General features: G+C 37.4%; 1 protein-coding gene across 3 annotated transcripts; it reads left to right on the top strand.

Annotated features, from left to right (window-relative positions):
• Window positions 1-1,552: 1,552 nt before the first annotated feature.
• On the top strand, window positions 1,553-10,325 carry LOC131795312 (complement C2-like). Of its 3 annotated transcripts, none has more exons than XM_066174331.1 (6): window positions 1,553-1,691; window positions 6,990-7,384; window positions 7,992-8,177; window positions 8,564-8,743; window positions 9,286-9,404; window positions 9,686-10,325. In XM_066174331.1, the coding sequence occupies exons 2-5, from the start codon at window positions 6,994-6,996 to the stop codon at window positions 9,336-9,338; spliced, it is 810 nt and encodes a 269-aa protein (XP_066030428.1). In that variant the 5' UTR covers window positions 1,553-1,691; window positions 6,990-6,993; the 3' UTR covers window positions 9,339-9,404; window positions 9,686-10,325. The 3 variants fall into 3 exon arrangements, with proteins under 3 accessions (XP_066030428.1, XP_066030427.1, XP_066030426.1); XM_066174330.1 differs by having other exon boundaries at window positions 9,286-9,477; XM_066174329.1 differs by having other exon boundaries at window positions 8,564-9,404.
• Window positions 10,326-12,693: the final 2,368 nt, after the last annotated feature.

Below are 12,693 nucleotides of genomic sequence, written 5' to 3'. Positions count from 1 at the left end.
CCGTTAATTCTCGGGGCCACGCGGTTGATCTCATATTTCTGTACATGGATCAATCAATGTACGGTGAAAGAGATCTAATAACTTGACGACCCTGGATCACGAATCGATATAGGGTCGTCAATAGTCTTCATAAGGCTGAAGCAGTTGTAGGTCATGACAATCAATCAAACAACATCGCAACAGTCTTATGTATGGGTTCTGTCAGCTGATAGTGTGCATCTGCACATATATCACTCGATTTACAATTGCGTAATGGATCGTCTCTGTCTTTATGTGTTTAAGACTCAGTGACGATACATTTGCCATTATCCCGCCGTATTCAATCTTCTCAATGATATCAATATTGAATAAGCGGCAGCATGTGCAGGTTCGCTATATTACACTTCTACTATAAATTCTAACTTTCTTGAGGGCTTGGTCCTGTTTACATCTTAAGCCGTTGTTACGATATCGCTGTTGATTTGGTAAGTATGAATTATTAAGTCTTTAATTTATACAGAATAGCTATGAACTCACTGTAGATTGCCAACGATTGAGCTGAAAAAAACACTTATAAGGACGAGATTTACGTTATGATGATGATGATAGCTTGTCTCGGTTATAGATCCAACGAGTGGTAAGTACACAATGATACAATATCTGCAGATCGATGTTTGAAAACTCTCTACATAGCTTGAAGGTTTGCATACTCATGTAGATGTTTAGGAATAATAGTTATCATCTTAACAAGCCGAGATTTCCCGAGGTGCAAATACGAGAAGCTTCACACTGAAGAAGAAGAAGAAAGACTTTATTTATTGAGGATAGCACGTGATAGTGCACAAACACTAATAAACTTGTGGTCCTCCTAATTACAATAAATATATAAATACAATAGAATCATTAATAGAATGAAATATAAATAGAAAATTAGCTAAAACAAGTAAGAATATATAAAACTACTATCAATAAAATTTACGGATTAAAATGAGCTAAGCATGATTGGTCCTTATAGTAATATTTAAATACGTTGTCTTTAAAGGCCTTAAGTGTATTAGACTTTTTTAATTCAGGCTTTAACTGATTCCATAATTTTATGGCAGAAACTAGAAAAGTTTTCCCTCCTTCTCTAGCCCTTTTAAACTTAGGTAATAAAAAGTTGTATTTACAAAATCTAGTGTTGCGTGAATGTACTGAACTTAATAATCTTAAGCTATCATTAAGATAATTAGGTACACAATAATTAATCCTTTTAAATAGTATTGAACATTTAGCCATCTTAGTAGATCTTAGTAGCTTGAGTATCGTGATGGGGAAAATATTGTTTCAGTATACCTGAACGTAAAGAAGCTGTATACTCCAAATTAGCCATGCGAAATGCGTTCTGTTTACTTTCACTTACTCTCGATAATATCTCTAACTCTCCTTCAGGTCTTTCAGCAGGGACTGTGCTGGGTGGGTCCTTCCTCGAGCAGATGATTCAGGACCGCTTACAATATCCTGAATGAGACATATAACCCTTTCCCACATACCCTACCCCGGCTGCCGTCTGCATACTTTTTCCTCAGGTCCTCGCCTACCCTGACTTATCGCGCCTGGCTTGTCCTGTTCACAAATTTCAAGGCATATTCCAGAAAGCCTGCGAACCTGGGTATAATACAACGCTGAGAGGCCATATCTGACTACATCACTGAGGAGAAGACTACGCAAAGGTATGTTATGAGTTAAAGCATTAAGCTCGCTATTACGAGCGTTCGGAGTTCTTCATTGTTGCTGATGGACTGCAGTAAATAATGTTCAACGCAAGACAAAGAGTGAGAAAAACGTTCAATGGCAAAACTTAAGGAGCTTGCACAAACTAAGCACTTTACATGATGAAATAAAAAATAATAACAAAAAAAGTAAGCGTCAATGTTTCTCAAAGTCGAAGGCAATACATCGAAAGGCGCGATTTTCATATATAACTATAGCAACAGTGATCTTCATGCGTGTGAAGATATCATGTATTCGTGCGAAATAAAGATCTCGTGTTAAAAGCTAGTTGTTTTGTTTTAGCGTGTGAGCGTGCCGTGTGCGTACGTTCACCTTATTCCCTGAATCCCGCGGAGGGTCACATATAATAAATTTTGAGTTCTACTGTTGACGAAGAAACATGTTGTTAATTTGTCACAAATGCTGAACGAAGGAAAAATCTGAGTCCGCTTTGACAAATCGAACCACAGACCTTCGGAATTCACGGTTCGATGATCTACCATGGAGCTTAAAGAGCACTCGTTGATGACCAAGGCCGTATACTTGGCTCGAGTTTATTTGAGATATTTCTGGTTTAATGCATTCAGTCTCTGAACTCAATGTTACTTAGTTATCGCTTTTATGATTCTAACGGGGATGCGAGACAAATAATACCCATATATAAAAATTCAATCGCCCATCTCCCCCGCCAATGTCCCGCCACTGCATATACGAACATACGAGGCCATTTAAGCCCTTTTGAACCGAGGTCTATTTTATAGGAGTAATTAAAAAGATAGTATTTTTGTGAAGTTTCATCGGGGGCTTTGTCAAATCTTATCTACCAGTAAGTCCAGCAGAGCGTTATCGCCCAGTTCACGTCCTATTTAAATTCTACTCAGGCCCCTCTCTTACGTGTTACGATATCCATGACTAAAATTTCTCAGAATGAAGCCGTCTTACCCTACTCGGCGCACAATAACAAACGTAGACATGAAAGGACTCAAAAGGGTTTTTCTGCTTTGGAGCACAATCTTCATCTCAAGTCTCGCTTGCTTTCAGGAGGTATCTGCTTCTTCAGGTTAGCCACAGATTTTTGACAAGTAATCATTTCCTGTTCAAAACGAACCGAAATTGTTTAAATACAAGCCATGGCACGCTCACTTCGAAGTTGAAAGTTGAAGCGGAAAAGCCAACAGGCTCCAAACTAAAGGTAAAATACGACTAGAAAAAGTCAATCGTACGATGTATTGATCGAAGGATAGTCATTGAGTTCAAATAGGAGTTATGCCAAGAGTAGTGTAATTACAAGGCCTTCTGAGTTACGCCATTGTCCTCGAACGTATTTATACATCTTTTACTTATTCGTACACCTCTTTATCACAAAATGGTCTGATTATTTAAACAAAGGTTAGACGTTGTTTAACAAAGCCGCATCCTAAACGAAGTCAAACTCTTCACGGTGGCCAATTTACATTATCAACTCAGTCGATAATTTTACATTACCCTGTTATACTCTTCCAACGACGGAGCACCACAGTTTCTTTAGAAACTTATTTCTTTTAATTTTCAATTTAGCTAAACCTTTAATTTGAACATTTCTTTTTGTGAACAGTGTCAAAAAGGCCGAAAGCGACATTTTTTCAATTAAATGAGAGGTCATCGAGAGAGTTTGAAGTCCTCTGATTGCGTAAAACCGTGCATTGTTAGACCTTGTGACAACAACCGGCCCTATGTATTTTTCGGATTTGTTGTATCCTTTTCTTTCTTCGGTTACTGATCACTGCAATCGAAGGAAAGGGATATCCGTACATGGAGTATTGGAATCTAATGCAATAATGACATGATGGAAACTTTGGGAATCTGTTCTTCATTATTATTATGCTTCCGACCCCGATCGAGTTCACTGATTTAGGCTCTGTGCCTTAGGGAAAAAAGATATCGGCAATCAAAACATAAAACTTAGCAAAGATAGATTCCAACGGAGTCCTGTTGCAAAGAATTCGGTCTCATCGAAAGGAATGCATGCTAATAATTTGTTCACAACCATGGACCTCGATCGTTGCGTTACAGAAGGTCTCTACTTTCCAATATTTGCGGTATGAAAACAAAGTGAGATGTCAAAGAAATAGAAAAACGACGATGCATTGCAAATGGCATTAAATGTCGCTATTGAAAAAGAGGGCTAACACATAATAAAATAATATAAATGATATAAAACCAAAATCTCAGTATTTTTAGATTTGCTTTGCAGTCAGCAGATTAAGTGAATTGATGACAGACTTTGACCTTGAAAAACTGTCTTACTGATAGTAACACAACTGCCATAAAAACGAAACGGCATAAACAATTCCGCTTTCTTTTGTTGTGAGAAACCCGACTTCATTAAAAAAATATATGAAGATTTTGTGCTTTTGCATGTGACAAGGCTTTTTACATAATCAATAAATCAATCTTTCTAAATTTTAAATTTATGCTAATGTAAAACCTTAACTCCATTATTTCGTATCAAATAATAAACAATCAGATAATGATTATCGATTGAGAAAAGAGAATGTGCGCACAACAGGTTTGCGCCTCTGAGTGCCCTCCTTTATAGTTCGAAGCAAACCTTATTTCTCTAACACTCAAGCTGGTTTCATCTTTATTCTGTATTCACTTTTTAAACTACCCTAAAGCATGGAACACTAACTCAGATCCAATAGGGTGATAGTTAATGGGCTGTCAATTATTTTCCATAGTAATCGTGTCACACTTTACTAACGAATCACATCAAGTTACGTAATGTGGATCTTGCATACCTAGTATGTTCCTTCGAGATGTTGACTCTTTACAAATTGACTTTCTACCTCAGTAAAATTGCATACATTCCCAGTTAAGATCTTTTAAAATAAAAACGATATTTGGAATTTAAAAATTGTTTGGATCCTGTTAACAAAATTGAAATTACACATACAAGGAGATCCACAGAGAAAAGAGCTTTCAAAGACCGTTACATAACAATAACAGTAAACAGAACGATTAGAGAACAAAGGGGGTACCTAGGGAACCGCTTCTTAACGAGCTACGTGCTCTTCGAAGAAGTAGTCTGATTATAAATTCAGTGCGGAGGATGAAAGCCACGATTTATTTCACATAAAGTCACCTTGAGCGAAAGAGGTTTGAAAAAAAGGGCTGAAATTAGAATAGCAGAATTCTTTCCTGATCGTGAATTATACATGAGGTTTACCCAAAATGAAAATCTGTAAGGAAACAAAATATAAAAAGATAACGATTAATCTGGTTGCTAAACTAGGTCTCTAAGAGCATATTATAATAAAGCTCGGATATAACACGTACTGTCGTTGGTTGAAAGAGCGTGCTCTATGAGAGTATAGAGCATAGAACTGAGCTAAAGCTGTCACGCCATCTGCCAAATCGTACCATGTCCGACCTTTTCCGGGACTTCTTTCTAGCTTTTCTTTCGTTAATAAAAGTGAAATTTCGGAACAAGCGAGCAAAGGTTTGCAAAAATGCCAGGCGCAGTAATTTACGTTACTGTAACGTGAGCAGAGACAAAAATCCTCAAAGATAAAACAAGATAGACAGTCCGAGTTTTGTTAACGGTTTTCACGCTCAGTTAGATTGCGAGTTTACGTACGGTAATAAAAATCAAACACAGCTAACACTTATATAGTATATTAAGTTTCGATTTAAAATAGAAAAAAACAGGAATTATGAAAAATATAACCTGGCATAACTGTTAAAATTCATACTAATCATGATGGTGTCAGAGCGACTTAAGGCCTATCGCGGCTAGCTAATCATGGCGATCTTCGGTCATCGCAGTGGAGCAAGCCTCAGGAACTAAATCGACTACCCTTCGAGTGAAAAAATTACAGCTTGCCCTGATTACCTTTCCGATGCGTTGAGTGGAAGGCCAGATCAGTCACTGCAACCGAGTTTTACGGCGCTGTCATTCCGAGTGATCTTTTTGTCTTAGTGAATTCGGCTGTTGTTCATTCATAATACACTCGCCTTGAACAGTTTGTTTTCTACTTGTCATGTGAAATAACTTGCGTATTTTTGTGAGCCACGATTGGGCAGAATTTCACTGAGCATTTCACTTTCAGATCCTGTATTAGAAACTAAAAAACTTCAGGCAAAAGTGTTAAATTCGACATGCCGAGCTATTTTAGTTTGTAAACTATTGCAGAATATGAACTTTGATGGTTTGACACTTTTGACAGCTTTAGTCTTGTACAGCCAATCAGATTATTTGAAACATTCTAACAGGAATTCTGATTGGCTTATTGTAGCGATTTGTTTTGAAAATTGAAAATAATTCTTGGGGAATTTAACGGATTCTTTATTATAAAACAAATAGAGAAGCCTTGACGGTGCTCTGTTCTGTTGTAAAGCACTTAGGAAGCGGCTAGAGCACTCAAGAAGTAGGGAGAAACACTCGACTACGTCTCGTGTTTCCCCCTACACTTCTTTCGTGCTCTAGCCGCTTCCTGCGTGCTTTACAACAGAACAGAGCACAGTCAAGGCTTCTCTATTTGTTAAATAGATGATCAACTAACTTTTATAGTTTTTGCTGAATAGCTTACGATATACATAGGCATAGTATTTCCATTTATATTCCCAAAACCTAGTTAAGTTAGAATTACATAGAAAGAAAAGTTCCTGCTTGATACAAGTTTCGTCTTTTCACAATATCGGTCCATACGAATTAATTATCAATTGGTATTTTCAATCGAGAAATATCAATTATTCTGCTCTTCAATTAAATGAATCAAATTGAGTTTAATTTGGATTGATAGTTATCGATTGGCTCCCGCATTTCAGGCAATGTGATTTAATACAGGGGTTGTGCCTCATCACCTTTTTCGTTTTTCTTTCACTTAAAACTAAGTAACCATAAATACCAGTCAAAACAATTTAAAAGGCGTTGATTGCAATTTATAATCGACAGAAATCAGTGCAGGTATAAAAAATATTGCTATTCGAGTACTTTGCCTTTTTTATTATTTCCTGTAGAACTGAGACAACGTACTTGCAATCATCCATGTCTTTTGGTTCCCAGTTATGACCACATATTGGCTTTGGATTTCAGCAATAAGACGAGTTATTCAGTCATTTCCAAATTGACCAAGGCTGCAGCTTTAGACTTTCATTACAACTTGGGTTACAGTTGTCCCCCTTTAGACCATGAAGAAAAGTTTAAAAAGAGCATATTTCACTCTATCTCTCTAAGGAAATTTATGAATAGATAATTAAGGTGATTTACTCTACAGATTGATGTTTTGGACTGACAGGGGGAACCCACCGAAGATCGAGAAATTAACTTTACATGGCACAAACCGTGTCGCCATAGTAACGACCAATCTTTTGAAGCCATATGGTATCACTCTTGATCGACGAAACAAACTTATTTTCTGGGTGGACGATGGAATGGACGTGATAGAATCCGTTGACTACAATGGAAACAGCAGAAAACTTCTCTTTCACCGGCCAGGAATGTCATTCAGTGGAGTTACTTTTACGTCGTCCTATTTGTTCATCAATGGTTGGAATCAAAATTGGGTTTCTCAATTAGATGCCTATAATGGAACAGTGGTAGGAAATGTAACAACCGGCGGCATTTTAACCGGGGGAATCGTCGCATTGAACGGCTCACTGCAGTTACCAGGTTTGTGTTGCAACTTAACAAACTACACTTATAAATATGTAGCACGGGAAGATGGAAGGAGAAAAACTTAATTAGAGAGGGAAGTGAACGCAGTCGAAAAGTAAGAGCTTCTTTTTCTTGAAGGTTGTAACCGCTCCCTTTCTCCATCGTTTATTTTGAAATGCTAAAACGAAACGGTTAATGACAAAATGTAAACATAAGTTTTGCAAGGTAGTCCCATATCTGCCCCTAAATTTTGCTTGTAAATAGAATAAGTGAGATGGTAAGTTTTGAGCTCTGTAAAGAAATAAAGAAGGATGTTTTTCGTCTTGTCACGAGCGTGGGATAGAGAAAAAAAATTCTAATTTTTCATAAGGAATCGAATCTCAGACCTTCGGATTCCGCGCTTTGATGCTCTTCCACTGAGCCACAGAGACTCTACCTTGGGCGAAAGAAATAGCTAAATGGAAATAGAGCACGCTCGTGACAAGACGAGAAACATTTTTCTCTAAGGTTTCTGTTGTTGTTGATTTGAAGTGTGTAGGTTTCTTATCTGGAATGATCATTGTTGTATAAAAACAACAGTTCCAGATACTTTTGTTACGTTTTATTTCCTTTTTCTTTGCAGTGACAATGTGTCCGGCGTTACCTGCGCCGACTGATGGAGCAATACTTGGATGCCCAGGAAATGCAAGTGTAAATTATGATACAGTCTGTCAGTTCTTGTGCAACAATGGCTACAAAGGTTATGGTTCTCAAGAAAGAAGATGTCAACACGATGGAACCTGGAGTGGACGAGAGTTTATTTGTCAAAGTAAGTAGCAGTATATTCACTTTCCGATGAAAAATTGTGTGATGATTTAGGAGAGAAGATCATACTTCAATATTTCCTATTTTTAACTACGAAAATGGCCATTGACGTTTTCCGCTAAGCAAATCAGATTGCAAAGTTTCGATCGGCCGAAGTTTGAGTATTAAATAGTGCGGAGTAATGTTGTCTGTCTGCCTGTTTGTTTGTTACTTGTTTTTTTCGTTTTTTATTTGAAAGAAAAGTGGAAATAATTCTCAAAATTTATTCGAAAACTGTGCGACAAACTTTGAGAAAAGGGTACTCCCAACAGATTTTAACTGCAACCACCATCTCACTTTAGAGTTAGTTCGATCATTTATTAGATAATCATATTGATTTTTATTGTTCAGCTGTTAAATGCACTTTACCAACCAATGGCATACTCTTGGGATGTAACACGAACTCCACAGAGATGTCACTTGGCGCAGAATGTAGGTTCTCTTGTAAGGAAAGAGCTGAGGAGATCGGTTCAACAGTCAGGAAATGTTCAGAGAATGGAACCTGGAGTGGTATGGACCTCGTCTGTGCAGGTATAAGATTTACGAATACCTACTTCTGGAGAGTGTTGCTCCCTTGTACTATTGATGATCTTGGAAGACGAATCAGTTCAAGATCATCAATAGTCTTTCCAAGGTTGGCTGCGATTGTAGATCGCGACAATTGATCTAACATCGTGGTGACAATCATTTTTCTAATGGCTACGTCGTATATCATATGTGTGTAGGAATTCAAAGAACTTACGATCTAACATCACGAATCGATACAAGATCGTAAGTAGCCTTTTCAAGGTTTGTAGCGGTTATTGATCATGATTGATCTAACAACAGCTAAGTAATCTTTTGTTTGGGTCGGAGCAGCCGAGCCAACGTATCGGCGCTCGGATCAGTCGATTTATGATCGTAGAATGGATCGTCACTGTCTGTAAGCGTACAAGACTCAGTAACGATACATTTGTCTCGTACTGCACATTCGCTTTTATTAGTGATTTTGATACTGAATAGGGAGATGACACCTGCTGGTCCAATGTAACCTAATTATAAATACTAATCCCATGTTGAGCCTATTCGTTTAGAGTGCTGGTCTTTATTGCGATGTGGTTCACGATACCATCAGTTGGCATCTTAAGGCCTTTGATCCAGACCGAGAAGATACAGAGTCACTGTAGACTGACAGAGATTAAACTGACTGACGGTAAGTAGATGCAGATGATAACTCACGTTTGAACATTTTGAACATGAACCCTGAGGACGTGGAATTTTTTCAGGTACCTGAAATATAGATTTTTTTGGGTGGTAAGAATTTAACCTATCGTTTTCGTAGTGCTTAAGCAGTCAGAGGTCTAAAAAATATATGCAATAAAAGCAAAAGAGAATAAAGAAACAAAGAAAAGGTATTTCGAAAACTAAATTCTAATTTTTAGATTAATTTTTCACTGAATTTTCTTGTTAACATTGTTTCTGATTGCTTTTCAGATGTTTTCATCTTGTCCCTGCGGTACAGAGATGCAAAGAAGTCTATTCCAAAGGATACAATGGGACAATTATTTTCTCTTGATTTCTTGCATTACATTTGGAACTCTGAAATGGTCTCTTCTAGGGATGCACGAATTTGTAATGATTTACCAACTGATGCAAAATCAAATATTACCGCTTCATAGATTCGTTATATATATTTAGATACAAAACGTAATGCTACTATTTTTTATAAGATCCTTGTTGAGAACACAAATGTGATTTATCGATTCAGGTAGTTAATAAGTCAATACCTAAAATTAAACCTTTAGTCATGGTGATCAATCTGAAAACAAAACAACCTTGACTATTTGTTTAAACATACAGGCTAAATTATAAAAAAATGCTTTAGCATTTTGGAAACAAAAATAATTCAACCGCTCATTTTCTATAAGTTAATGGATTGTTTTGCTTCTTTGAGCTTGGGGAACTTCCATCACTGTGGATGATTAGTGGTTAGTTACTTATAAGGATATTCCTGCAAATGTGTTGCATGTAGCGGCCAATGAAAGGAAGAAAAGGGAAAACAAATAGACTGCTCTAATCCCTGGACATGTAAGCTTTGTTTCATGTGACGGAGCAGGAGTAATGATCACTGAAATAAAAATTGAAAGCAATCCTCCTTAGTATCACAGAAACATATCAAACTCTTTCCCCAGAGCGACGAACATTTGTTTTTCTCGGTTCCAGGTGTACGCAACCACTAACCCCACGTAATACGCATGCTCTCCGTTACGAATTTTCAAAATGGCGGACAGGCCAAAGAGGGAAATTAAAAAACAAAGCGATTTTGCAATGAATACTCAACATACACCCCCGTTAGAAAGGCGAATCCACGGAAGAAAGATACAAAACTGTATCATATCGAGATCGATATGATATTAAATCGATACCGAGGACTCGTTTCCAACTTGCTAAGAAGTGCATTTAATTTCCCTCCGCCACGATTACTAGCTTTCTTGACAGCTTTCTGAAGACAGAATACTTTCTTTCTGAAGACTTCTGATATGTGGCTATTGATTATTACACCTCGTATACCTCATTGCTCAAACACTTTGTTCGCGATTGTTGAAAGGACCGATTCATGGTTCTCCGTCTTCGTCTTTACATTGCTTTGAAATAGAATAGATTAGTAAGCTGAAACGAAAAATTAATCAGGGAAGTTTACGAAAAATCCAGCAAACAAGCTTAAAAAAGGCATTTATTAAGACTTCATTCTTCAACAAACTTCACAAATCTTACTTGTTTATCTTGTAAGTAAACGATGGCAGATTAATTCCCGAAGCGCCTTCTGTGTTTCCCGATCCCTCTCCTACTGCTTTCACGCTTACAAAACAGGAAAAATCAAAAGGAGGAAGATACAGCTGTTTTGAAACGCCATTTGACGAGGGTAAATCTGCTTTTTGTTCGACACTTTATATATCAAAATAAAGGAAATTTGTTCCTCTTTTTGATTCTGGCGGTACATTTAATTTGCGCCTGCGTAAAAGAGATATCGCCAGAGACCCTTTGCTCGGTCGTGTTTTGATCAAAACGCCTTGTTAATTTCACGCAACCGCTCTGAGAAAAGGTAAAAATGACGAGGGAAAAAATTTACCTTAAAGTTAGAAAATTAGCGAAATAGAAAGCCACAATATTATAGTTTAATATTTCAGAGGTACATTGAGTGCTTTTTCCGTAGAGAATCCCATACGATGGTAAAACATTCGAAAATTACACTCGATTTGAGTGGGGTGTTGAAGTGGGCGTGGTCACTACATTCATGTTAAGACTATTTGTACCCCATGAGTTTGATATGTGTATAAAGAACAGTATGGAGATTTTGTGTGCTGGTGTTAGGGTGTAGAACGTTAAACTTCGGGGGACGTAACCTGCAGAAAGAGAAGGAATTCATTCAAGATGCACACTAAGCTTAACCAATCAAATGCAAACCTTTTTTTATCTCGGGAAGATTGTCTTTCTTTTCTTTTAACACTTAAGAGGTAAGAGATCTGGAAAAAAAGCAAAAGAGAGTCTCAGTGAAGAAGTATGTCAGACGGTTAACTGTAAAAGGCTTGTCTGCTCTGACAAAAGACGGTTAAAGATCAGGCCATTTGACGGTTGAAGATTGATTTCTCGAAACGATAGCCTAGCGAAAGTCGTCAGTCGAGGCGCTAAATTTTCATAAAATTGTATAAAATTCCTGCAGAAGTCTGTGCTAGACGATCGAAAGACTTGGAGAACTTTTCCCCAAAGGGCTATTCTCTGTTATGTCAAAAAGTAATCACTCCGATTTATTTTATGTTCATGCGTACTGAAGGGAAAAAAATTGCGTGGAGCGGAATTGCATAGTTCCTAATTTCCGCGCAATTTCGGCGATGGAGTCGCAAAAGAGCGGCAGGAGGAAATCAAACGAAGAAACAAAAACGATTTTCGTGGGTTTATTTTTGAGTTATTTTTTTTAATTAAAAAAAATTTATGTTAACGTACAGAAAGTGGTATGTTGCTCGCACCAATCAAATCGTTTAGGGTATGTATCTCGCACCAATCAGATCACCGCATTAGGGTATGTATCTCGCACCAATCAGAGCGTCGTTTTTGTTTGAGAGGTGTTCAAATTTCAACCAAGATATGGGAGATTCGGGGAGAACGGTTTGTAAATTGGAATCATCTTTTAGAATGAGAAACGTTGGCTTTTCTGTGTTTTTAACGAGTATTATATCGCAATGGAAATGGAGTTCTGTGTACTGTAGCGCGATCATGGTTATTGTTCCTCCACGACGAAAGTGAGTGGAAAATTTTTGAATCAAATATCGCTTGAAGTGTTGATGAGTTGCATCAAGCATTTTGATTGAGAAGTTCTTTAACGGCAAGCTTTGTTGCAAGATTCATTATTTGTTGAGTGTGCCGATTATATTTTTCTGGATTGGTTTGCTCGGTGCTATTTCTAGATGAATGTCTGATTAAAATTAACTATGGACGATTTTGTG

Source organism: Pocillopora verrucosa, chromosome 11, assembly GCF_036669915.1.
Source record: "Pocillopora verrucosa isolate sample1 chromosome 11, ASM3666991v2, whole genome shotgun sequence".
Classification (NCBI taxonomy): Eukaryota; Metazoa; Cnidaria; class Anthozoa; order Scleractinia; family Pocilloporidae; genus Pocillopora; species Pocillopora verrucosa.
Note: the sequence above shows the minus strand (reverse complement) of the source record. Positions and strands in the feature narration are given on the sequence as shown.